A 24674-nucleotide genomic window follows, 5' to 3' on the forward strand; every position below is an offset into this window, starting at 1 on the left:
AATGTCTTATTAAATATGTAGGCTAGCCTACTTAAAAAAGTTTTTATATATTATATAATGTTTTTTATTAAGTTTTATTAATCTTTTAATGTATTAACTTCACTGGACTCCAGACACTTAATAATCGCTATGAATTGTCAAGTTAAAACAATAGAGAATTTTTAATTATTCAATTCTTATCCCTTTTTTTGTTAATTTTTTCACACAGGTGCACATTTTTTCCTCCACGTTATTTCCTATAGCCAAATGTTCTATTCAATACCTAAAGTTAGTGTTTTGTACATCTCAAAACAACTCTTGCAAAAATAAATAATTAAGATGTTTTATTTATTCTAATATTTTAGATTTTTAACCTTTAGATTCTTTGAATCTTCATTTCTTTACATTTATATCACCTTCAGATGCCTTTTCTGAACTAAGTGAGAGTGATTTTCAGAGAGGAAGGACTTGCTCATTAACATTCCTGCCCTTGGGGGCTGCTGGCACAAGAACAAGGCAAATGGCTTGTGAGGAAAACCCTTTACGTATGGACAAGAAAAGCAGCGAGTGTGCTTTAGCACTCAAGCATGATGCACCCGAGTGACAAAAGCTTCCCTACAATATGTGTTTTCTGGCACAATGTAATTGTGTGATTTTTCTCTAGGTACTGATCAGATTTCCCAATCGCCACATTGGCAGTTACTTATAAAATATAGTGTTAAAGTAGTTAAGGCTGTTTACATTGAGAAAAGGAACGTTTTGCAAAATATTTGTTGTGACACTAAGTTATACACGTAAACTATTCTTTCTCCACTAGGTGTCGCTGTATAGCGTTTGCCTAGACATTTCTCAAGAGGTATCAAGTCCAGCTTCAATCAGTGTGTGTTCAAAATAAATCGCAAACAAATATTTTATGTAATAATTGATTGACTCATACCGATATATATGTCAGCAAGCTATTAAAATGGATTCCTTGGTTAAAAAAAACAACTAAATAACTAATTATATAAATAACATTAATAAAATTGACTACACACAAAAGCCACGAAGACTTCATTTGCAGAAAGGAAAAATCTTATTTCGTTTTTTCTAAGTTTTGAGTTTTACATTTACGTCAAAGCAAATTAAAGAATGATACATTTGACGTGCCAAATATAAATATGTTGCCAATTAAACATGTTACCATTAACTTTCACCCGTAAACTGCACCACGTTTAAATAAACGTGTATCAACTGTTCTTACGAGGTTTCCAATCTCCGGTGAAAGTTGAAATCAAACTCCTCTTAAAACCCTACCTACAATATGGTTTCATTAAACCCGGCCCATCTGGTGCAGCCAGTGGCCCAGCGCTCAAAGAGACTGGGGGGGGAGAAGTGAAGATACAGACGAGGGCAGATATCGGATTGAAAACAAATCATCCCGACAGATCTTCCCAACGTCACGATTGACGATTGAAGAAACTTTCTTGCTTATTGTATATTTCTGTCGCCCAATCTGCCGTGTAGACGGGCAAATTGCGGTTTAATGTCCGAGTAACAACTCTTTTCAAGTCAGTGCGTGTGATGGATCGCCAAAGTTTGCGAGATGCAACTGTAGCGCTTCATCGTTACAGTGAATGATGTCGTTTTCCTCGCGTGGTCCAAACTTCTGCTTTTGCGAACGAAAGTAGGACGCCGATGGAGTTTCGTGACAGCATTCAAGCAACTTTGAGCGTTTTTAAAAAGAAAAGTGAGCTGTTCTTCGGGTGCGCGTTGGACGGCTAAACTTCTGACGAACTTTACGACAGCGAAAGAGGTAAGAATGTGTTTTTGTTATGATTTACTGTGAACTTATCGCGTATGTGTGCGCGCCACTTTTATAACTTTGCTTATTTCTTAACGGGACAACTCGAACCGTGTAAAGTTTCCCAAGCAGTGCTTAACAATCTGTCGTCTAATCTGTGCATCGTATTGCCTTACACCTATCCTGTTTTAAACGTGAACCACATTTCGAAAATGTGATACTGATGAACGGACACAGTAATCGTTCCTTTTAAAGTTATGTTTGTGAGAGGCACTGAACAGTTGGTTGTTTGTCAGATGCAAACTTTTTGACTGATAACACTTCTCTGTAATTTACTAAGATCAACAACACTAGTTACAGGCATTCAGGGATGCTTTGTGGACTTTTCTTTGGTTTTTCTGTTGACATACTTAACCAAAGTACTTAAGAAGTCAATTCAGGAATCCAAATATAGTGTAAAGATCGTTAGATATGTTTTGGCTTAACCGTGAGACATATTGTGTAGACTGTGTACATTTTGTATTGCTGTCACTGTTTTGTTTACTTTGTCAACTAATATGCAATACCAAACACATTTTACCCAAACATTGCAAAGGAATAAAGGTATTATTAGTATAAGTTTGTGGCTTTTAAAAGTGTAAAAAGTGTGGCTTGTTTTGTCAAAAAGTGTGTGGCGTGTGTGTGTGTTAAATTTAATGTGATGCCCAGTCGAGGGCATTAGCATAAGAATAAATGGTTTTAGTGAATTTACCATTGTGTGCGACGAGAAGCGCCAGCAGTCAGAAGCAGAGCTTAGTGAAAAGATGAAAAAAGATGGTCCATTCAGATTATTCAGACTGGTTTGGGCAACGGTCATCAGCATCTGAAGATTGGGTCGACCGTGTCACTTTCATGTTCCTTTCCTGCTGTTCCGCACCATTTTCACACATTTTCCTCTTGTCCCGACCTAAATCGGGGCTGTTCAGCCTTGGAATTCCGCGGGAGATTTTAACAAGAAGGACCTTGAACGACATGGTAAATGAACAGGACGGGGGAACTTGAAAACGCAGATGGCTATCAAGGAAAAAGTTTTTAATGAGTGTTCCTCCACAGTAAGGACGGCGACTTAGTATGTGTAATATCAATAAACTTAGCCTGGACCAAAATAAATGTTTAGAGTAATGCATCAGGGCTAAGTCCAGTGCGGTTTTGTGTGGTCACAGCTGCATGAACTTGAATATTTTTCACAAATCCGGTATGTTCCTAGAGGTTATAAATGACGATATTTTATTGCACGTCAAACTTGGGTTATTTGTCAAGTGAAAAAGCATAACTCTTTAAAAGCTAAAAGAGTTGACTCCATGCTTGAATCTTGGACAACGCTGCATGTCTGGCAAGACCTTGAACATCTTGGCCAAAATAGAGTTGTGAGGAGTGTCTGAAGTACACTTGTGCCCTGGAGTGAATAGATGAGAAGTGCTGTAAAGAACAGCTGTGTTTCAAGTCTGTTTGCCGTGTTTCTAGTGTCGGCCCGAGCTGGAGATGACGGCAGAATGGTGTGAAAACGGAACGATGTGGAAAGTGGTAGCTTCCTGCATTCATCTGCCCTCTCGAAGGCTCTATTCTTTGAATCTCATCTCCTCAGCTTTGGCCTGTAGGATGCGGGACAATCCCTGCATTTCAGTCGCTTGTGTCGGACACCCCTTCAGACATCCGCCTCATTCTCTTACGAGTGTCTGGGGTTAATAAGGATCACATCACATCCGGTCCATGAGTGTGGACGGGGTCCTTCAAAGTTTTTTCTCTCCTCTGATGTAGCATTGTTAAGTATCTGCCGATGTTATTGAAGAACCCCGTAATATCTGCGTAAGTCTTTAATATGGCATATGGCATATCGGTGAAGGGCCGCGTTCCATTGATTGACCTCATCATTAGTCATTGGTAACTGTTGCCAAGCCCAGAGGAAATTATTTCAATTACAAAAAGGTTCGAGAGCCCTAAAAGAAATGTCAAGTAGATCTTTAACATGTGCTGAAGACTTACCATATGTGTTATTTATAATAAAGACAAATGCATGTGTGATTTTATGAGAGTTCCAGATCCCAGTTGAATTAGGATAAAGAAAGGGTTGTTGGTGTAATGCATACTCCAGGCAAAGTGCCACAACAAATGTGTGTGTGTGAGGAAAATGTGCAGGCAGAACTCACCTTAAAGGGATATTTGAGAGGCAAAACTAATTTTCCTCATGTTTTACTCACCCTTTATCAAAGAACTGCTCGACAGGGCTCTGTGGTCTTAAAGGGATTCTTCAGCCAAAAATGAAAGTTATGACATCATTTACTCACCTTCAAATTGTTCCAAATGTGGATACATTTCTTTGTTCTGGTGAACACAGAGAAAGATATTTGGAAAAATGCTTGGAGCCAAACAGATCGCAACACCCATTGACTACCATAGTAGGAAAAAAACAATGGTAGTCAAAAGTGCCCCAGAACTGTTAAAATTCCTAAATCTTCAAAATGTCTTCTTTTGTGTTTAACAGAAAGTCAAAGTCATTTTTCCTACTATGGTAGTCAATGGGTGTTGATATCTGTTTGGTTGTAAGCATAATTCTTTTCCTTACATTGAAAGTGACTCATTTTGTGTATTTTTAAAGGAAAAAACACGAAGTTATACAGATTTGAAACAAAACGACGGTGTGTAAACGTTGAATTTTTTTAAAGAATTATCTACTTTTTTAAGAACAGGAGGATTATGGTTAAATATTAGGCTGCGGTATTATATCATGCACAGCAACATAAGAACATGTTAGTGTAAACGTTTCCCATGATTTTTCATTTATGGTGAACTGTGCCTTTAAGTTATAAGCTTTTTACTTTGTTCCTGCATTCTTCTCGCACACTTTCATTTCCTTTGTGCTGTGAGCAAATGGGCCACCATTTAAAGACAGCTGGAAAATGAGCAGTTGAAATGTATACTGTTTACAGTAAGTTATATTTGACTTGTCATTGCTGTGCGCTCTGCGCAGACTTTATACACAGTGAACTGCTAACATTTCCCACACCACACGTCCACCTGTGATTCATGCAAACCGCCAGACAGAGTATGCGGAGGATGGAACTAAATTTATTTTATTAGCTGACCAAGAATAAACATTATACTTAACCAAAATTATAAGTCTGCATTTGAATTTTCAATGAGGTGTAGAGACAGCTGGAAGGAGACTGTTGGAATACCCGTAGAACATGAAAATATACTGTGGTGTAAGAATTATATGTGTATAACTAACTATCAGAATGAGTTAGTACTGTGGGTCTCAAACTGTGGTATGGGAGTTTTCTTTCTTTATTTAAATTGGTTATTGGTGTTTTATTTCAGAAGTTTGACTAAAGACACTAAAAGAAACAAAAAATGAGGGATAATCTGTTTATCCACAAAGTGTGTAGATTAATTTTATGGAAGCAGGTTTTTAAATTTGATAAAATAAATGCATTAGACAGAGTATTGATATTATATAAAATATGGAAATATACCACTCACAGTCAGATAGTCTTTAAACGTGTGGCACAAGGAGATTTTAATGTGCCTGATGCCTGAAAGGTTAGTATATTATTGCGGCTTAAAGGCATAGTTCACCCTAAAAAAGAAAATACCTTCATTTACTCATCCTCATGTTATTCCTAACGTGTTCTGTGGGACTCAAAAGGAGATATTTTGAAGGAGTTAAACCAGCCTTTTATGGGGATCAGAATATATATTTATTCCACTATGCTAGTCAATAGTGCCCAAGAACTCTTTGGTTACAAACACTCTCAAAAAATATCTTGCTTTATGTTAGGCAGAATGATTAAATGTAAATTACGACAGAATTTGCATTTTTAGGTGAACTACCCCTGTAAATGGACTTAATTTTCTGGATTGGTCAGGTGCTAATTAGCCTAAAAGTTTAGCGTACAACTGAGTAAAGTTTACTTAATTTGTCTGTGTGAACCTGTGTGTGTATTGCTATTATGTGCAGCTTACTATCCACTCTGCAAAAATATCATAATTTACTAGCCATTGAATCAAAGTACCACGTGGCGCTCGGTGCCCTTCGAGAGTTAGCTTTGATGTGTAAGTTAATTAATTCCTGAAGGGTTAGTGACAGCCTATCAAACTCTACATTGAGGGAACCTCTTGACTCATTATTACACTTATTGTATCATCTTCACAGCCCGGGAGTCGCCTAGCAGTTTACCCTCTTTCTGTCACCAGCTCAAACAATAGCACAGTGTTCCAAGTGTTTGTTGTTAGTGCTAATCGGATGCAGAAACCCAGTCTGAACTGCACAGGGGCCATATGCAGCTCCTCTGTGTCGCCGGGACAGTCTTCTGTTTCTGATTTCAAGATGAGCTTATTGGAAACTGAGAAGTCGATGCGACGGCGTTGTGATTTATCCGTCTCACCGCTCCTGACCGGGCTTGCCAGGAATGAAGGGGGCAGATAGATCGTCTCGTTGCGTTCCACAGGACGACAGGAAGATCCAAAGAGGAGCTCTGAACCCCTGCCAGGCCGCAGACTCCTCTTCAACAGACTGGAAGATGAGCTGGAAGTGTTGAGCAAGAAGAAGCCATGTGGTAATCTTCAGCAATCGGCCCGTACTGTTCCCTGACACACACACATGTCCACTCCCAGCCGTAGCCTCTCCCTGAACGCCGCGCTGGCCCTTGGCCAGGCCTCTCCGCACTCGCTGTGGAATTCTCTTTCTGTGCGGGGCTGGATAAGGATCATGTGTGTCGCTGTCATCATCTCGCAATTCCTGGTGTAACTTAAATATATGACTCCCCACATTGCGGTCTGCGCAACAGCAGGCTGCTTGGAGAGTGAAAACATTAATGAAACGGGACAGGAAAGGAGTCTTTTATTGCACCACACATCAAGTCCTACCCTGAATAAAGGAGAGTTAAAGAAATAGTTTACCAGAAAATATGATAATAGTTGGTATTTGCGTAATCATTGGTCATTATAGGCAGGGTTCAATGTGGTCTGGGCTGTCAAGCTTGATCTTGAAAATTGCTAATAAAATGTAACTCATTCAACTGTATTTGAAAGGAATAAATAAATCAAAAAGGAAATTTCTGTCATTATTTACTCACCCTTTTGTCATTTTTAAACTTGTATTACTTACTATATTCTGCAGAAAACAAAAATATATTTTGAGGAATGTTGGTAACCGAAAAAAGGTGGTACTTATTCACTAGTCACAGCCTCCGAAGTCACGCCGAGGGACCGTTGGCTAAACATCTGATGCATAAGCCACACTTTTCTGGAAACACTTCAGCATGTTCGAAGTCGTCATCCGATTGGTTGTATTTCACAGGATTGACGGGAGACGTTTACAACGGTTGCTATAAGAATTCACCTCGATCGACTAAACTCTTAATTGTTAAAAGTTTGCGAGGTTCACGGCATAAACTTATAATAATTTTGTTGCTGTTAACTTTTGACACATTCGTGAACATACACCGGTCTGTTACTGCAAGGACATCTCCACACCTCTTAACATCACGCAGCACAAAACAAAACGTGATTGGTTGCTTTACCTGTCTCTCATATGGCCTCTTGGGCGGGCCTTGTCCAAAGAAAGCGGCGATAAGGCTACGCGAGACTTATTCACTTCTATTTTATCGACACAAAACCTAGCAAGCAAGTCAATGGGGTCCGCCGTTGTTCAGTTACCAACATTCTTCAAAATATCTTGTTTTGCATTCTGCAGAAGAAAGTAATTGGGTTTGAAATGACAAAAGGCTCCGTAAATGACAACAGAACTTTCATCTTTGGGTGAACTATCCCTTTAGGTCTTCTTTTTTGTTAGTAACCAAAAGTTTAAAAAAACATGACCTCATTTTGTGGCTGCACAGTGTTTCTTCAATTTTGTGAATTGTAAAAAAATGATATGTTTGGTAATTTTTCATATTTCCGCACAATTAATGTAATCTGTTTTTTTCTTGTAAAAATAATAAACTGTTTGAAAACAGAGTTGTACAACGTAAACACCACAATATCTAAATCTTAAATTATCCAAAAAACCTCATGAAATCTTGTGCATTATTCGTATTTTGCCATAAACACAGTTTATTTCACCTGTGGGTTTTGCGGTTGCCGTTAACAATGCGTCTTTCCCCCATATTATATTTGCAGTTAATGATACGGTAAACCCCTGAATAACTTAGCCAAACTGTACAATGAAATCCATCCCATTCAGTAAGTTAGCTGCTAATTACATCCAAACTACATTACACCGCAACTATAATTGCCTTCAGAAGCGCTTAATTAACATTTGTGTTGTTCTCAAAGGGAGGACGGACAGAGAGATGACAGCTGGGATTTGTAGCGAGAAAGCGCTAAGTACCCGGTTGGTTTAGCGACCCGAGCAAATGGTGTGCCGAGATAGCAAATTCTTTCACAAGCGGCGATGTGACACGCAACAGCTGCGATACACTGTGTTAAAGTATCCTCACAGTATGCTTTGCCTTATTTATAAACAACCGTAGCATAAACACAGCTCTCATAACGATTTAATTAGGTGCGCTTACATATACAACTACGATCTCTGGACGCTCGACGCAGCTTCCTCTTCGACTCTCGCTGAGAATGTTTCTTAAAGATAGACACAGATTCTTCCAGACGGTTGTGTGTAGGCTGTATAGTCAACATCTGTTTCACATTTTTAGGAGGACAAAGAGATCAACCACAGGATATTGCATATATGCAGGGGTTTTGGGTTGGGGGTGGGGGTGGGGGTGGTGCGGGGGTAAGGTCATCCTTTGGTTTTTGAAGTATTGCTGGTCAGTGTGGTTAAATTCTACCTCCAGCCGACTGCCAACTCATCAGGTCTGTTAGGGGTGAGTAAAGTGTGACGTAATGTGAGTGTTTCACTCTGAAAATTCTGACCTTACAGTCATTCATGCTTTTCTGTGGCGTCAAGATGTTCTGGAGTTCAACGGTCTGACATTGAGTTAATACAGCAGCATCATCTTCTACAACAAAATACAAGCTGCTTCACACACACAGCATATGAAGATGGTCTGAAGTTAATTCTCAATGGAAAACCTTAAAAGAAGGTTAAGAAGATAAAGGTTTTGTCAGGCTGTCAGACATTAGTTAAATGCAAGATAAAAGGCAAAAACAAATCATACTCCAAATTTACGATCCCTGGCCAAACACATCTAAAATTTTAAGAAGTTTTAAAGTTATAATGGGATTTGTTTTGGTCTTATTGGAAACGGTTATGGTGTGTACCAGTACGTGATTGCTTCTATTGGTGTGTGGAAGATTGGGTGACAGATTAATCCTATTTGAATGATTGGCCAAAACACACTACATAGGAATTTTGTAATGGTTTTAATGGAAGAAGCTAATTGATCATTTTGGTTTTTAAGAAAACCATTAGAATTTCTATGATGGTTTCTATTGTTTCTTTCAGCAGGGATGTTTGAGTTATATTTAAAGGCCAAGAATTTTGATTAATAAGATTGGATCCACTTTGACTTTAAATAAACAAGTTAAAGAAAGAAATGTATTAAAGTATTTCTTCAAGAAAAAATGTGGCAACACGTTTTAAAAGTGGGAGATATTCCATTATTGTAGAATCCATTAGTAGTAGGCTTAATTTATTATTGATTAAACCAAGAGACACTGACTGTTTGTAATGTTATCTCTTCCTGGGATTACAAAACAGCATTTACATGCAAACTTGCTCTGAATGCAGGATTAAGTGTAAAGAGATAAGCAAAATCTTGTGTAATCACAGTAGTCTACGAATGAAGTCCCAGACTTTTCTGCAAAACTAATATTAGTTCAGTTAGACATAACTAGATGGTTGTTCAGACTTGTGTTTATGAGGTAATTTATGTCCTCACCATGATATCGCAAGAGTGAAGAAGCACAGAAGACTAGGTATCAGACATCATCAAACAAGACCAAGATCTGAACCGTGTTTGCATTCCATTGTGTTGTGTGAAAGGCAAGCCGTAACACAGTAGTTGGAGAGCGAACCACTTAAAAGGAACAGGACTCCAAGGCAAACATATGTTCATGCCATTAGCATATTGGAAATGTTTATTTGTTCATTTAGCATTTCATTTATCTTTTTATCCTTCAGTTTGTTGTTTATTTCATGACATCGAGGTGCTTAAACAGAAGGCTTATGTGCATCTTGAATTCCAGTCATCATTTATTGATTGAATATTTTCAGCAGGATAAGATGTGTTTTAGCATCCGTTTTATTGTCCCAAAGGGCCACAGGGGCCTACCTTTTTATCTCTGGTTTTCGTCATCCTGTTTCTTTTTGGTAGATGGTCCTTTTCACACCTGTTGCTTCCTTTCTGTGCGATTACAAGCACAAAAGAAACCGTCAATGGTGCCTTTCACATATTCACGAAAGAAAGTAAAAATTGACAGTTTCCTAGAAGAAAAACATTTTTGACACTTTGAGACTCCGTGTAATTGCTAGTGTTAAGTAGTTGGTGTAATTACGTTCTTGGAAATGAAAAGGAAATGAAGTGAGGATAAGGAGATGAAGTGGATTGTGTCAGGCCCTACTGCTTGACTCTGGTTGCCTTTGTCGACCTATTTTGTAGAAGGGAAATCAAATGTAGTAACAGGACAAAGGGAATTAAATGCTGCTCTTCCTTTTTGATCTCAGCTCACCAGAGGGGGTGAATAAAAGAAAAGACAACTCAAGCCAACTAAAGTTTCCAGATGTTTTTAAGATGGTTGTGGCTGTGTTAAAAATTAAAATTTTGTAGTTATGAAGTCATCCTTAGTTTGTTAATTTCAAACCTTTTTGACTTTCATTATTCCGCAGAGCACAAAAGCAGATATTTAGAAGAAATTTGGCAACCAGTTTTTTGCTTAACCAACATTTTTGCTTTCCCTTTAGGTCTGTCATCCAGTTGTCTCAAAGACTAACCAATGTGGATCTGGCTGGTTTTAAAGCAAGGCCAGCTGAAATGTTCAACTTATAGAAAAACTAGAACCAGACTGCAAACCAGCATAAACTGGTTAAAGCATTTTTTTATGGGGATGTTCAGTCCATAAACTCTAGTGTTGAGAGATTTTAGGAACAGTCACACCTATACATTCTGATGGAGCAGTTGGTGGGGTATTGTGGTAGGGGGTGGCTATAGGGGATTAATCCACAAGCCTGCGTGGTCCCGCACCCCTCTGTCATGTGGACCAAAAGTCTGATCCGTTTCACATGCTGCATTTGTCAGAGCAGTCATGCAGAAGAACAGAAGAGTTGCTTTCTCGTCGTTTTCCACCTTCACCACCTGTCCACTTGGTTCCTTACACCTGTACCGTCCGATCAGACCTTCGTGTCAAAAGAGCAGAGTTAAACATAGTCTGCAAACCTAAACATGGAATGGGTGTGCACCGTTGACACTTTGAAACGGCTCTTAAAATAGAAGTTTCAATGATTGATCACGTTTGAAAGGCCTTTATGAGTCATTGTTACTATACGTCTATTCCGAGACGGATTTGGCCGTGGTAATAAGTGTTACCGGCAAATGATAGGCGACCGATGCCAGTAATAGCATGCTTGAGTTTTCCAAATGTCCTCAAACAACGTTTCATTTCATTTAACGTTCTCTTGTAACAATTGTGGTAATGATATGGAACCAGAAAAATCATGGATGGGTTCAGACCTGGGAGGTGGTTTCGATACAAGAAGTATAGACCTGTCCCAGTTGTGTTCATTGGCTGGTTTGCAATTGATGACAACACAAGGGTCACAAAGCAGCTTTAAGAGTCTCGATTTTAACTTATAAATGAGTCCCGTGAAATCTACCACTTTTAGCAACATCTCCAAAGAAAAGTCTAAGGAGGTGTTCTTGAGACGGGATGGTAAATGTGTTCTTTTGGCTAATGTGCACCGAGACAGACGCTGTCCAACTCCAAAAGTCCACCTCTAATGGGCTTATCTTGGCAATGGGATGTTTGACTGGCACAATCAAAGGATGATGAATGTGGCCACAGGTACCAAACATAAGAAAAATAATATATTTGGTAAAGCTTGTTGAAGCAACATTCAAAAGGTCAAATGTAAAGCATCATTTAGTTTGCGTGCAACATTTTCCTTGTATTTTCCTTGTGTTAGTCATTATTTATAATAGCTTCACAGACTTAATACTTGCATTTCTCATGCTATTTTGCAATGCATTGTTACAATCTTAGTGCTGATTTTTAAACCTAGAAAACTGCTAACTCAAATTCTAAAGCGTTTACAGATTTGTGAGGCAAAGTATTTTTTGTTACTTTGTATTTGTTGAGCTGAGAAGCAGTTGCCCCCCAAATAAGTTATCTTCCATAAGTCCCAGCCATTTAATTGTTTGTAAATGAGAAACATCACCATTTTAGTCTGTATTAAACCGACTCGTTCATCTGCTCAAGAACAAACACCATGGGCAGCCACAATCTGAGACTGAATGGCCTCCGTTTGGACTGCTTTTCAGTCCTAAACCACTTGCTGTTTGCTCTGAACCAAGGATAATCTCGTAGGTTACACAAAGTTAAACAAGCGGCGTGCTGCCAAGTCATCTGCCTTCAGCACGGGCCCTTGAGGCCTTGACAGAGCCGCCGTTGAGCAGAGACTCTGCACGCTCGCTGCTTTGTCTCTTCTGGTAACACGCCATTCTAACGCAACTCCTTTAAGCTCTCAAAACAAACAGACAAGTCATGAGACAGGCCACAAGGAAGCGGGGGATTTTCTTTAGAACTGAAGTTTATATAATGTGAACAATTTAGCCACACCCGTTAGATTGCTAGGTGAAGGATTTGATGTATTTGAGAGAAGATGTGGGAATCGTTCGAACTGAGGGGTCGTTTTTGCCAGCATCCAAAATAAATGATCTGTATCTTTGCTATTTGACCTTGAGTCAGTCATTTTGGGTTTAATATGGTTTGTGATGGGATGGTTTTATTTTTGATGTCTCTTTGCATGCTAATTAACTGCGTTGCGTATGTGTTCTGTCACCTATTCAGTTGCTGAATTTTTTTTTTATTTTCTTTCAGGGCTCATTTAGACTCATGGAGACCACAAGTCCAACCACCACTGAGAAGGAGTGTAAAGGGTCAGGCCTGGATGGAAGCAGTTTCTCAGACCACCCTAAAAAGCCTTCACCCAGCGCTGCATCCAGAGGTACGACACGCATCTCACAAGTAAAGCCATGTAATATTCATTTTAGGGTGAAGATTTCACATTTTAGTAAAAGAGACGACTGTAAAGTACTACTACAAGCAAGGTTATTCAGCGCCGGTCCTAAATGCGAACTGACCTACACAATTCACCTCCAACACTAATCAAACACACCTGAACAAGCTATTCGAGGTCTTCAGGATTACTTGAAAATTACAGCCATGTGTTTTTAATTTGGGTTGAAGCTAAACTTTGCAGGACAGTGGCCCTTTAGGACGGGAGCTGTATACAAAGCGTCTGCATGTTGACTTGGAAAGAGATTAACTCTGGCACTTTAGAACATTGCTCAGTCAACTCTCTTTATTTAAAAGTGTATTATTTTTTATATTTTTAACAGCAGATTACGTGATAGATAAGACTTAAGGCTCATACTTTTGAATAAACAAGATACACAAATAAGAGAAAGGAAAAGAACTAGACATGTTTAAAAGATGAAAACCCTTTTTTTAACTAGGTTGAAAGAGCTTGTTTTCACCTCTAGAGTATGAAAGTTATAAATTTCTTAAAACTTTAGGGAGAGCGGTGGACTGCGCTGTCCATCCGAGTCCTCTAACAAACATGAAGATGCTGTAAGACCTTTGAAATGCTAATGACCTACTTATGGCTTTTTACTGTTTAATGAGGGGATTGGTGGCCTGCCATTAAAAAGCAACCGTTACACATTGTTTAAGGGAAATAAAGTAAAAATAGGGCATCTGTTCGGTTTTTACATTTTTTTCTTGGTGCAAGATCTGCTCGATTATGAAGTGCAACCCATTTTAATTAATGTCATATTTAGAAAAGTTCTCATGGAAAAGTGATGAATGTTGTTGTGCATTGTGTTATTTATTAATTGTTGGTTGGCAAAGTATTTGGAATACAAACTTCAGAGATGAGGAAGAATCTTGTTTTTCACTTTGGAGCCCAGAAGAAATATATATATATATATATATGTCTGTGTTAATGTACTGGTATTTTAAGGGTCTTCAATAAAATACTAGTTGACCATTCTAGTATATAATGTATAAGTTACATTATCCATGTATTGGCCTGCCAAATTAATCTAATGGTAATAAATTATTGTCACTTTTTTCCATTTTCATTATGTTTACAATCTATTGTTTTCCGTTGGCTAATATTTATATTAACTTGTGTATTAGCATGTATGAAACAAACATGGGTGGCTCTTGGTAACTTTGCTGTGCAGTGTTCTCAATGCATGGTGAAATGTTTCTGTAAGACATTAAGAAGAATGAATTAATGTAGTTTATGTTATAAAAAAGTATTTTTCCATTGGTCCGCTCTAGTAATCCTGTAAATTTCTGGGTGCACTATTGAGGATGCTCTGGTGAAAGTATTTTTTAAAGCGTTTCTGATCTATTCAATACCTTTTGTTTCGTCTCACTTTAATGTCTATTTACAGCTTTTGCTTAGACATTTAACGTGGAGAATGTGTTTTATGGATGTCGGTATAATGGTTATAGGGGATCTGAGGGATTTATTAGGCGTTCGGCTCAACCTTTGTTCAGGACCCGAGACGACGTGTTCAGGTACAGCCAAAAGGAAAATGTATCCGACCAAAACGCTTTCTTTTTTTCTGCCGGTTTAGGGGAAATATTAAACAGGCATTCTCAATTTAAAAATGTCCTTAAATGATCTCAAATGAAGTCATTACACATTACACATAGCTTGTCTCTGTCCTCACCATATAAAAATCTGAATCACTTGAAGGAAATTAAACCTGAAATTTCCCACATGCACAGTAGTGCTGTTGAGCTTAAAGACCATTATTAGAATTTTATAATAAAAGTTAGTTTTTGAGTTGTTTTGTTTTATGAACTTTATTTGCCATTGACTTTATTCTGCCAACCTCTAACGTTGCAGGTTCCCGATTTAAGACCTACAGGTTTATCATATTGGTGATACACTACTTTGTATCTTCTTCAGTGGTTTTGTACCGAAAATTTCCAGATTAAGCGCTAACTCCAGAACCAGCACCATGTCAGTGTTAAGGGGGTTTTTCTTTATCCCTCCTGAGTTGGTCTCCGTAGAGACGATGAAGAATGAGTAAGGCGGTCGGGTGGGAGGAGCAGAGAGCTGTACAGCAGGCAGCCCAGGGGAGAGAGGGAATGCATCAGGGGTCAAGTCACTGGCAGGGAAAAATGCGGCTTAAAAAGCTGCACTTTCCGCACCCCACTCTAAAGGGACAGCCACTAATCTTCCTGAGAAAGGGATTTATTCGTTTTTTTCTCTGCCTTGTCTTTCTGTTTCTCAAAATGAGCCCCTTCTGCTGCAATGGGTTTTCTGGACCAGAGAAAAGAGGATGAGGTTCTCTGACAGTTTTTGTCTCGTGTCCACATTTTCAACTGCAGGTTGTAGTGCATTTGAGCTACAGTCATGCACCTTCAACTCTTCTGTTCATTCCGATGAAACTTTATCATTTGCTCACCCTTGTGTTTTTCAAATCCTCAAAATTCACAAAAGGTGACAATATACACATTTTTCTTAATAATTTTAAAAGAGTCATATGGCACGGATACATGTTTTTCTGTGTCATTTGTGTGTTATAAGTTGCCCATGCATGTATTAGTAAAGTTGCAAAAATTAAAGTGTCGAAACAAAAGATGTATTCTATCTTAAAGCGAATGCTCACCAAGACCTGCCTGAAACGCCTCGTGTAACAACACCCCCACGAATCTACGTCAGCTCTTGGTAGGATTTGACTAAGACCGCCGAAATGTATATACAAGGTGGGCGTACCTATCAGTTCAATTGCGTTTGAACCTGATTATCCAAATATGGTAAGAGGTGTTACATTTCCATCACACGCTTGCAGTATTTGACCAATCACTACACTCTGGTTAGCTGGCCAACCATAGCACACCTCACTTTTCAGAGAGATGAGCTTTGTTAAAAATCTTCGCGTTACGGAGAACAAAGAGGAGACACAAGCATGCATGGTATGTGGAAAATACAGTGTTTTTTAACCTTAAATTGTGTATAAACATAGCATGACATCTAAAACAAACGATAATATTTGTTTAAGCCGTGTCATATGACCCCTTTAATGTTTTGGTGAACCATTCATTGAAGCCAAAGAAACTTGTGTGTATTGAAACAACACCTCATAGGTTTAACAGAGCGTCAATACTGATCCTACCATTGCCCGACACTCGAGAAATCATGCGGGAACCTTACAGGAAGGGTCTATTGACCTATTGTCTTTTGGGCATACGACTGATATCATATCAAGTGAGAAATCCTTATCAATTGGTGAAAATGTTTTTGGGGCTTTTAGTGTCCTAAAAGGTGACCAAGACTGTAAAACTGACATGTAGCGTTGATTTTACCCTGGCAAGAAAACGTGAAAGAAAATGTATTGCAACAACAGCTATCACAGCACAATGATATATGCAGCAATGGCTTCACGGTTCATTCTGTTTTTTTGTTCCAATACGCTCTATTTGTAATCAAGTTCTTCAAATTATCAACACAGATCAGTTCTCTCCGAGTGGAAACAAGCTCCTTCACCGGCAGTTAAGGGGATTTGTGCAAACTTTCCTTCATGTGGCTTTTATAAACAGTTAACTAAATGGCTTTCCAAGATCCCCCTTCTCTGCCTCATCTTAAATTTCACACGCGGGACTGACCAGCCCCAAAAGGGGATTTAAAGATTAGATATGGTAAGCGAAGGCAGGGAGATGTCTTGATTTTTATTTTTCTGGAGAGTCCGCAGGCATTTGATTGTAAAGTCTACTTGAAAAACATGAGATTCTGATCAAGAAGTTGAAAAAGTAGCTCTGCTTTCTTCCACTCTCATTAAATAAAGTTAAAGTCAGAGAACTTGTGGCCTACATACAGAATGAGACCGGAAAGATGAAGTCCGGTTTGCTTAATGTTCGCTCGAAATCGCTCACATGGGCCTTTTCCTCCACAGCGTTTTGATGTCGGGCTAAAAAATGTCTGGTGTATCTCGAACATAAGCGCGATTGAAAATAAAGAATAATATATGTATACTGTTAACATCTGAGTTCTAAGGAATATTTAACACATTTTGGAAATACTTCTACTGCTCTTACGCATTACAAACTTTGTGTGAGAGAAGGACACAAGTGGATATTTCAGATGTTGTATGAGCCAGACATTGACAGAGATACGGCCGCCACACAAAGACACAATCCATAACTGACTGAAAAATGAAAGAATGTACCTCTGATATTACTTTAATGCTGGAAGGCTCTAGCCTTGCTTCAAAGACCCTTGTTAAAAGTTAGAAAGAGGTAGCTTAAGGCAACGTCTGCATGTATAAATCTCTCTATACTGGAGACGTTCATACACACTGGATCCAAAGACAACATGTTACATTCCAAACCATTTACAAGCAGTGGGAGAGTAAGGAGCAATATATGGATGCTTCAGGGGATTAACCTACTCCCCCTCTTCATCTCTACCTCCTTTTTTAACTTTTTTTATGCCGTGCCATTCCCGGCATGCACCATTTAGTCCTGGCTTCAAACCCGCAGATAGTTTCTTTTCCTTTTTTGTGTTTCTTAGTAGATTCATTGGCTCGGAGACTCCCTCCCCGACAGGTGTTCCGATGGCCCGTATCTCTATTTATATTCGAGCCCAGATTTTTTAAGAAAAATACCAGTATCAAGTGATTTTCATCATGTTCAGTTCCGTTTATGATTCCTGAACATCTGCTTCTGTATATGACACAACGCACTAAAACACTCAGACAGCAAAAGCAGCGATGTGAGCGGTTTAAATATTCATGACGAGAGAGAACGTCAGGATGCTGTTTAGTCAAAGATACTTTCTGTGTTTTATTTATCTGTAATTTTACTTATGGTAACAAGTAGTTAGAAGTTTGACTGGTAGAAGCTGTAAATATGAACTTGTCAACACGGCTCCTGGCTTTGGTTCAGGCGGTGCAGGGTTGAGATATAGTGTGTCCACTGAACACACACATCTGTAATGTCGTTAATGAAAACAGGGTGTGAACCCTTCTACCCACATACAGTCCTGAGCCAAACCAGAAGCCCAGTGAAGCATGACGGGAAGAAAATGTCTGAAGTCTTCCAGACATCTACGGAAGATAAACAAAGACAATATTCCCTTTATATCGCTGCCCTATAATTCTGAATGCACACAGAGCGAACTGATTTTTTCTTTGCGGAAAGAAATACTGCACTCAAAACTGAAAATACAAACCTCCACCGTTTTTTACAGTCCAACTCTTAAGATGAAATTGAAGACACAACAGTTTCTTAAAGCTATCAGTTAATAGTGACCATATCTGTCAAGCTTTAAAAATTCTGAATAGCATTATAAAAGTAGCACTTTGTTACAGGTTTTATGAGTATCCATGTCTTTATTTAGTAAAAATCTGTGAATTTTATTTGTTGGGTCAAAATGTTGAATAAGGAAGTGTTCATTTTTAGTCTTTCTCACCCAAACCTTTTTCATGGCTTATAAAAACTTATTCAGATGCATATATTAACTCAACTGGCATATTTACTTTGACAACAATTGTGACTCTTGGAGCGTTTGCAGACTGATTATTTTCTTAGGTATTCATCCAAAACGCTTGCATTTAGTAAAATAAGTACTTTTTGATATTATTTCTAGTAGAAAGCACAGCTGTGAAGCCGTTTGAATTTTCATCTTTCCAGGAATATTTTCCCACAGATTGGCGGTTGGTGTGTCAGCAGGTTGTCCTGCGTTGAAGACATAGGAAGGGCGGCTGACAGCAGTAGTCATTATTGGACACGCTCCAGGGACAGGGCCCAGACCCGCTATAGTAAACTGTGCGACCAGCAAAATAAGCAGCGGGGGTTGACTGTGTAAATGCCGTCAGCCAAGTGATAACAAACAGAGGGATCCTCCAACCGCTGGTGGACAGACACACAGAGGCATGCGGTGGCTTTTCTTGCCATGTCCGGTGCTTTAGTAGATCTGCCTTGTATCTGAAGTGTCTTCACCAGATTACTAAGTGTATATATAGAGTGCTTAAAGAAGCAGTTCACCCAAAAATGAAAATTCTGTCTTCATTTACTCACGCTCGAGTTGTACCAATGAACACAGAGACAGATATTTGGAAGAATGCTTGTAACAAACGCTATTCAGGCAGTTTGAGTAAGTAATGTTACAGTTTATTTATCGTAATACGAAACAAGATACAAGCAGTCACAACGTTGTCCAAAAATACAGATTTTCCAAGGGTACCAATGCGAAATGATCGATTTGTACAATGCAAAGGCGATCACCATAGAAGAGTTACATCAGCTTTGATTCCATTTCGTTGGCTTTGGACACGAAACTGTATTGGCTCCCGCAATCGACTGCATCTAGATAATGTTCCTGTTTATTTTTTGAATGAACCCAGTGCATTCACGGACACCACCTTTATATAAGTTATCGTATGGCTTTGGTGAAAAAAGGTCGGTGTCTCGAGTTGTTTGTAATACTTTATCTCTGCCTTTGGTCATTTTGTGCAAGAAATATCAGTGACTGTACTTTTATTCGCGTGTTGTGTTTTATATGGCTGATAATTGGTTAGGTTTAAGGTGAGCTTGGGGTTAGGTGCTCCAAAATATTAAAACAACAAATAATTATGAAAATGCTAAGAATTGCTTGTGTCTCGGTCTGGAGCATATAGTAAACGGCAACGCAGTTCCCCATAAAGGGGTAACCTTCGCATTCAAAAGTGACGCCAAGGGGTGCTGACCGAGCGCCAATATGTGATGACTCGGGAGTGAGAACGTGTTGACCATTGACTAGCATGGAAGGAAAATTTCTTTATTAATTTCTTTTTTCTGTTGAACACAAATTAAGATATTTTGAAGAATGTAAGAAAGCAAACAGTTCTGGGGCCCTTTTGACTACCATTGTAATATTTCCTAGTATGGAAGACAATGATGGCCAAGAACTGTTTGGTTACAAATTCTTACAAATATATTTCTCTCTGTTCATCAGAACAAATAAATGTATACAGATTTGGAAAGAGCTAAAGAGAAAAAATATTAGAAACATCTGCTGTAATCCACCTTCACAAAAGTTGATCCTGTGCATTTTTCTTGACGTGTAAGTAGAAATTTGAAGCCCTACGTGGGGCTTGTTATGTTAGCTGGCAGGCTTTTCGAGTCGTGCAAATTTGTTCGATCCATGTAACAAGTGCTCGTAATCTCATTGGTCAAAACCCGTTAGTCGAAATAGTGTCAAGAAAATAATACACGGATGGCTATTTACTCAAATTTGCTGAAACATTGGGGTCTTGATGCAGCAACAGGATATACAGTATCATATGTGCTGCTCACTGTACTCGCTCTGTGTGGCCTGTGGGCAGCGGGGAGAAGCTGCCAGAGACCAAAATCTTTTGGAATTTTGAAAGCTTGTACATGGGAAATGAAATCAAAATGTTTCCTTACTCATTTGCTTCTTGTAAAGGACAGCTCACACTGCTGGCAGCACTGCACACTCTCAATCATTCTTAAAACTATTTTCCCAAAATAAATCTGGCTTACGTTAAAGTGTAAAAAAAAGCTTTTTGGAAAATTGACATGATTTCCAAAAAAACTCCACCAACAGACCCAGGTTTTCAGAAACCGTTATTTTGGTCCTGTAAACTGTTTAAGTCCACGTTCAAGGTCAGTCTAAATCTCGAGGTATGAATTTTAAAATCTCCTGTGTCGTAGGTGATTACTCGCAATGTAAACTATGCATTCTTGGCCGGCACTTCAAAGAAAAAAAGGTCATTGCGTGGCACCAGCAGATACGGACTTGTTCCTAGCCCCGGCATACTTGATGCCCCTCCTCTTCCTGGAGCCAAGCAGTTTAACATGGATCCAGTAGGATAGTATCTTATCTTTGGCTCAGACTCCATGAAACCTATGGAATAAACAAGCCGTGCGCTTGACATGTTGTGGCATTGAGCCATGTAGGTATCAACATAGGTAGGCAAGATTCTGTGCCACAGGAAGCAGATTAAAATCTCAGACGTTTTATTTATACTTGTGCCTAATGGGAATGTTCACAAAGCATAAACCGAATTATGGGATTTGAAAAGCTTGTAAAAATGAACATTGTGAGAAATTAATTGTCTTTACAGAGACAGCAAGTGTTAAAGTGTATTATTGAAGATCATGTAAAAATGTTCCCAAGGCCCCTTAATAGTTATTTTGCGGACCCCCTACGGTTAATGGTTTGTACATGTATTTACTGTTTACTTTTTCATAAGTTAATCTCTTTCAATGCTTTTCTTAAAACAAAATGCAGATTAAAGAATATAGAAATAGTATCATATGCATGGTGTGTGAAAGTGACTTAAGACTTTACATTTTAATAATGGGAAGATACATCAATTACAATAACACCTTTGCTGCAGGGACCAATACCATGAAAGTGAGAATAGAGAATATTGTGACCTCGCATGTTTGTTTTCGCTCCCCTTTTTGTTTTTATACAGTTTAGTTCATTTATTACATGTATTTAATAGCTCTGAAGTAACATTTCGGGGGGTTTTGGTACATTTTGGCTATTTAGTATTCTGCCCCAGATACAATTTTCTTGTGTCACGCGAGTCTAGCCCTGCTGGTAGCGACATTGAGGCGTCTGAGCCAGAGGGAGCTGCTGTCCAAGGACTTGCCAAAAAGATGAGGCAAAAGCAACATAGTTCTTCCACCCAACCCACGGCTGCACAGCATTGCCATTGCTATACTATATTACAGCAGGGGTTACTGTGTCTCTAAAAGAGCCGCAATCCATCTTGCAGTGTTGTTTGCGTAGCCACCGAATAGCTAAATGGTGTGTAAATATGCCTTCTTTTATCTATAGACGCGTGAACCAGACTTGTATTGTGTCAGCTATCATCCAGTAGTGTTTTGATTTGTTTCCTATTCCCTATATAGTTTATTTCCAAAAAGAGATAATGGTTGCAAGTTATTTTTACACAGTTATTATATTTACTGTAATAAGAACACAGTATGTACATGGGAAACAGGACTGTGCTACAGAGATAACTCTGTTTAAAAAAAACATGTTTTTTCATTTTGCAGTTGGTTTGTTTTGATTTAAGCCATAAAAATACTAGGGATGCGTATTTTTGATCATATTTCATTTCCAATACTGGATAGGTTTGAAAAAACGAGAACTCAATTAATTGGGGGCGGGGCATGTCCCAAGTGGTGACAATGAAAAGATTTTAATTACAAGACTGATACGAAAATGTATATTGACAAAACTATGACAAGATTGAGTAAATATTTAAATCAACACTGTTAAATTATTACAAATAATTATCAATGTTTTTGAAAACACAGTGAAAATTAAAATGATATATCAGCGTAACGTGAAGCATCATCTCTGCCCTGTCCCATTTCTGTTTGACTGTAAAGTCTCTTATGGTCATGTGACTTGTCTGTCTGATAGTTGTGGTCTAACCTGACATTTTGTGTCCAAATATACTTGTGCGGTGGAAGGTGAGCATTTTTAAGGCATTTTTATGTACTTAAGGGGAACGTTCACGTGGCACTCTTGGAAAAGGAGAATGCTCGCTTTGCTCCGAGAGTCCAGCTTCCATGAGAATGAATTGAAAACTTTCGCGAGTGGCGCGAATTCAACACTGGAACCCATTATAAACAGAATTCTGAGCCCACTGGATGCAGCTTAAAGAGACGCCCTGCATTCTTACACGTGTCATTTACTACAACGTGCCAAGTTTGCTTACTTGCGGGTGTTTGTCTACTCTTTCAGGATTTCCAATAAAAGCAGTAAGCTAACTGATATCAAAAGCTAATTTTGGCACGGCATGGAAAATGTATGTCAGTATAACGCAATGTGTGAAATATGTTATTGCAGGTGGTTTTATGCTAACTATGAAAATGGAGTCCACATATCCCCTTAAATAGACCTTGTGTTTTTGTCTGTTTGTGTAGCCCAGTTTTGACACCTCGAGAGACTTTGCGCTGGCAGGTTGTCAAATGGCCTGAGACAGCGTAATTGGCACGTAACTACCAATGATAATGTGCCCACAGAAGAATACTCGATATGACAACGGCATGTTCAGTTCACACTTAGAGGATAGCTTATACTACAGAAAAAAACACAAATCTACAGTGCCTTTTATTAAAGGAATAGTTCACCTTTAAAATGAAAAGTCTGTCATCATTTACGTACCCTGCTGTCATTTTAAACCTGTGTGACTTTCTTTCTTTTCCAAAAACCGTTGGTCCCCCATTGACTTCTATTGTATGGGCACAAAACCAATGCAAGTCAATGGGGACCAACTGTTTTCTCTTACCAACATTTATCAAAATATCTCACTTTTGGGTTCTGCAGAAGAAAGAAAGTCATACAGGTTTGTGTAGATAATGACTGAATTTTCATTTTGAAGGTGAACTATTATACTACTATATAAAAAAAGAAACACAGTGCTGATGCAGGAGAACCATCTGAAACCCATTCAGGAGTCAGATCTTGAACGTAAAAGCATCTGTGGCGCATGTGTATCTTCATTTAGGCGGCGGCAACTGTTAAACTTCAAACCACTTTGAGATTACTTTGTGAAAGAGTGGGACAGCTTTTTAATCAGTTTCTTGGTTAAAGCTCCACAGATTCTATCATAACAGAAGTTAGAAGACCAGATGTTTATTTTTTTGGTGCGTGTGATAGGACCCTCTAGTTGGCATCTTTGTTTACATTTGTAATTATGCAGTTGTTTTTTATTCAGTGTAACTGTATCATAATATTGAACACTTCTGAGGTCAAGATCATATCTAATAACATTAAAAACTGTATTACACTTTAATTTTTTCCGTCCAGCAATACTTTTTTTCTGTAGAGAATGTTAGCGACTGAAACCATCTGTCTCTTCATTGTATTGAAAAACATGCTAATTTTGGAAGTCAATCAGTCACATTAGATGTGGGTGAGTAAATGATGACATAACTTATTATGTTTTTTTGTGAAGTAATCCTCTAAGACTGAGAAGACGGTACGAGTTGACACGCCCTCGACAAACTAATGGAAAACATGAACACTTTGAGGTGCTGTGATTACCATCTAAATATCTTTGAGAGAGAAAACTCCTGGTAGTCATTTAGATGTTTGGCCTGCTGACAAATACTGATTCAAAACAAAGCTTCATCAAAGGCCTGGGAGTGATGAATACGAAATTCTTTTCCACTGCATTTTAAGACGCATAAAACAAATCTTAAGACTTATGAGCTTCTCTGTAGGATTAAATTCAGACATTTCAAATTCAGTAATTCAGCTTTTGCATGCAATCCTATGTCTCATCCACTAAAAATTGTAGTTGAGCTAACTATGTTTGTTTTAGGGGGTTGAAAGAACTCTGCTGTCAGTGGGCGCATTTCAGTTTTCGTGAATACCCTCTTATGGTATCTGTGAGTAATTTCCTCTTGTCAGCTCACCTGGTTTTTGTGCCTTAGGTACTGTCAAACATGCAGGCCGACCAGCTTCAATGTATTTTGCTGGCCGAAGGGCACAGCAAACTTTTACATGCCTTATTCTCTCATTCTTCAATAGTATAATTTTACCTGTCAGTAATTATCAAATTACGGTGTCTAAAGTGACACCCCTCTCTATTAAGTGTTCATGACCTGCCTCTTAACTGAGACGGAGTGTATTGTATTTCCCTTCCTGGCTGTCAAGCTCTGACCAGTCATCCACACTGGCTCTCAGTCTGCACTTGTT

At 38.7% G+C, this 24674-nt stretch overlaps 1 protein-coding gene across 2 annotated transcripts in view; it reads left to right on the plus strand.

The window, feature by feature from the left end:
- The first annotated feature begins 1360 nt into the window (after nt 1-1360).
- The window catches only part of gli2a (GLI family zinc finger 2a), a 64455-nt gene continuing 41141 nt past the window's right edge, over nt 1361-24674 (plus strand). For both annotated transcript variants that reach the window (XM_056755632.1, XM_056755633.1), the window contains exons 1-2: nt 1361-1774; nt 12797-12923. In XM_056755632.1, coding sequence (XP_056611610.1) covers nt 12812-12923 — 112 coding nt within the window. In that variant the 5' untranslated portion in view covers nt 1361-1774; nt 12797-12811. The remainder of the gene's footprint in view (nt 1775-12796; nt 12924-24674) is intronic.

Source organism: Triplophysa dalaica, chromosome 8, assembly GCF_015846415.1.
Source record: "Triplophysa dalaica isolate WHDGS20190420 chromosome 8, ASM1584641v1, whole genome shotgun sequence".
NCBI classification, from domain to species: Eukaryota; Metazoa; Chordata; class Actinopteri; order Cypriniformes; family Nemacheilidae; genus Triplophysa; species Triplophysa dalaica.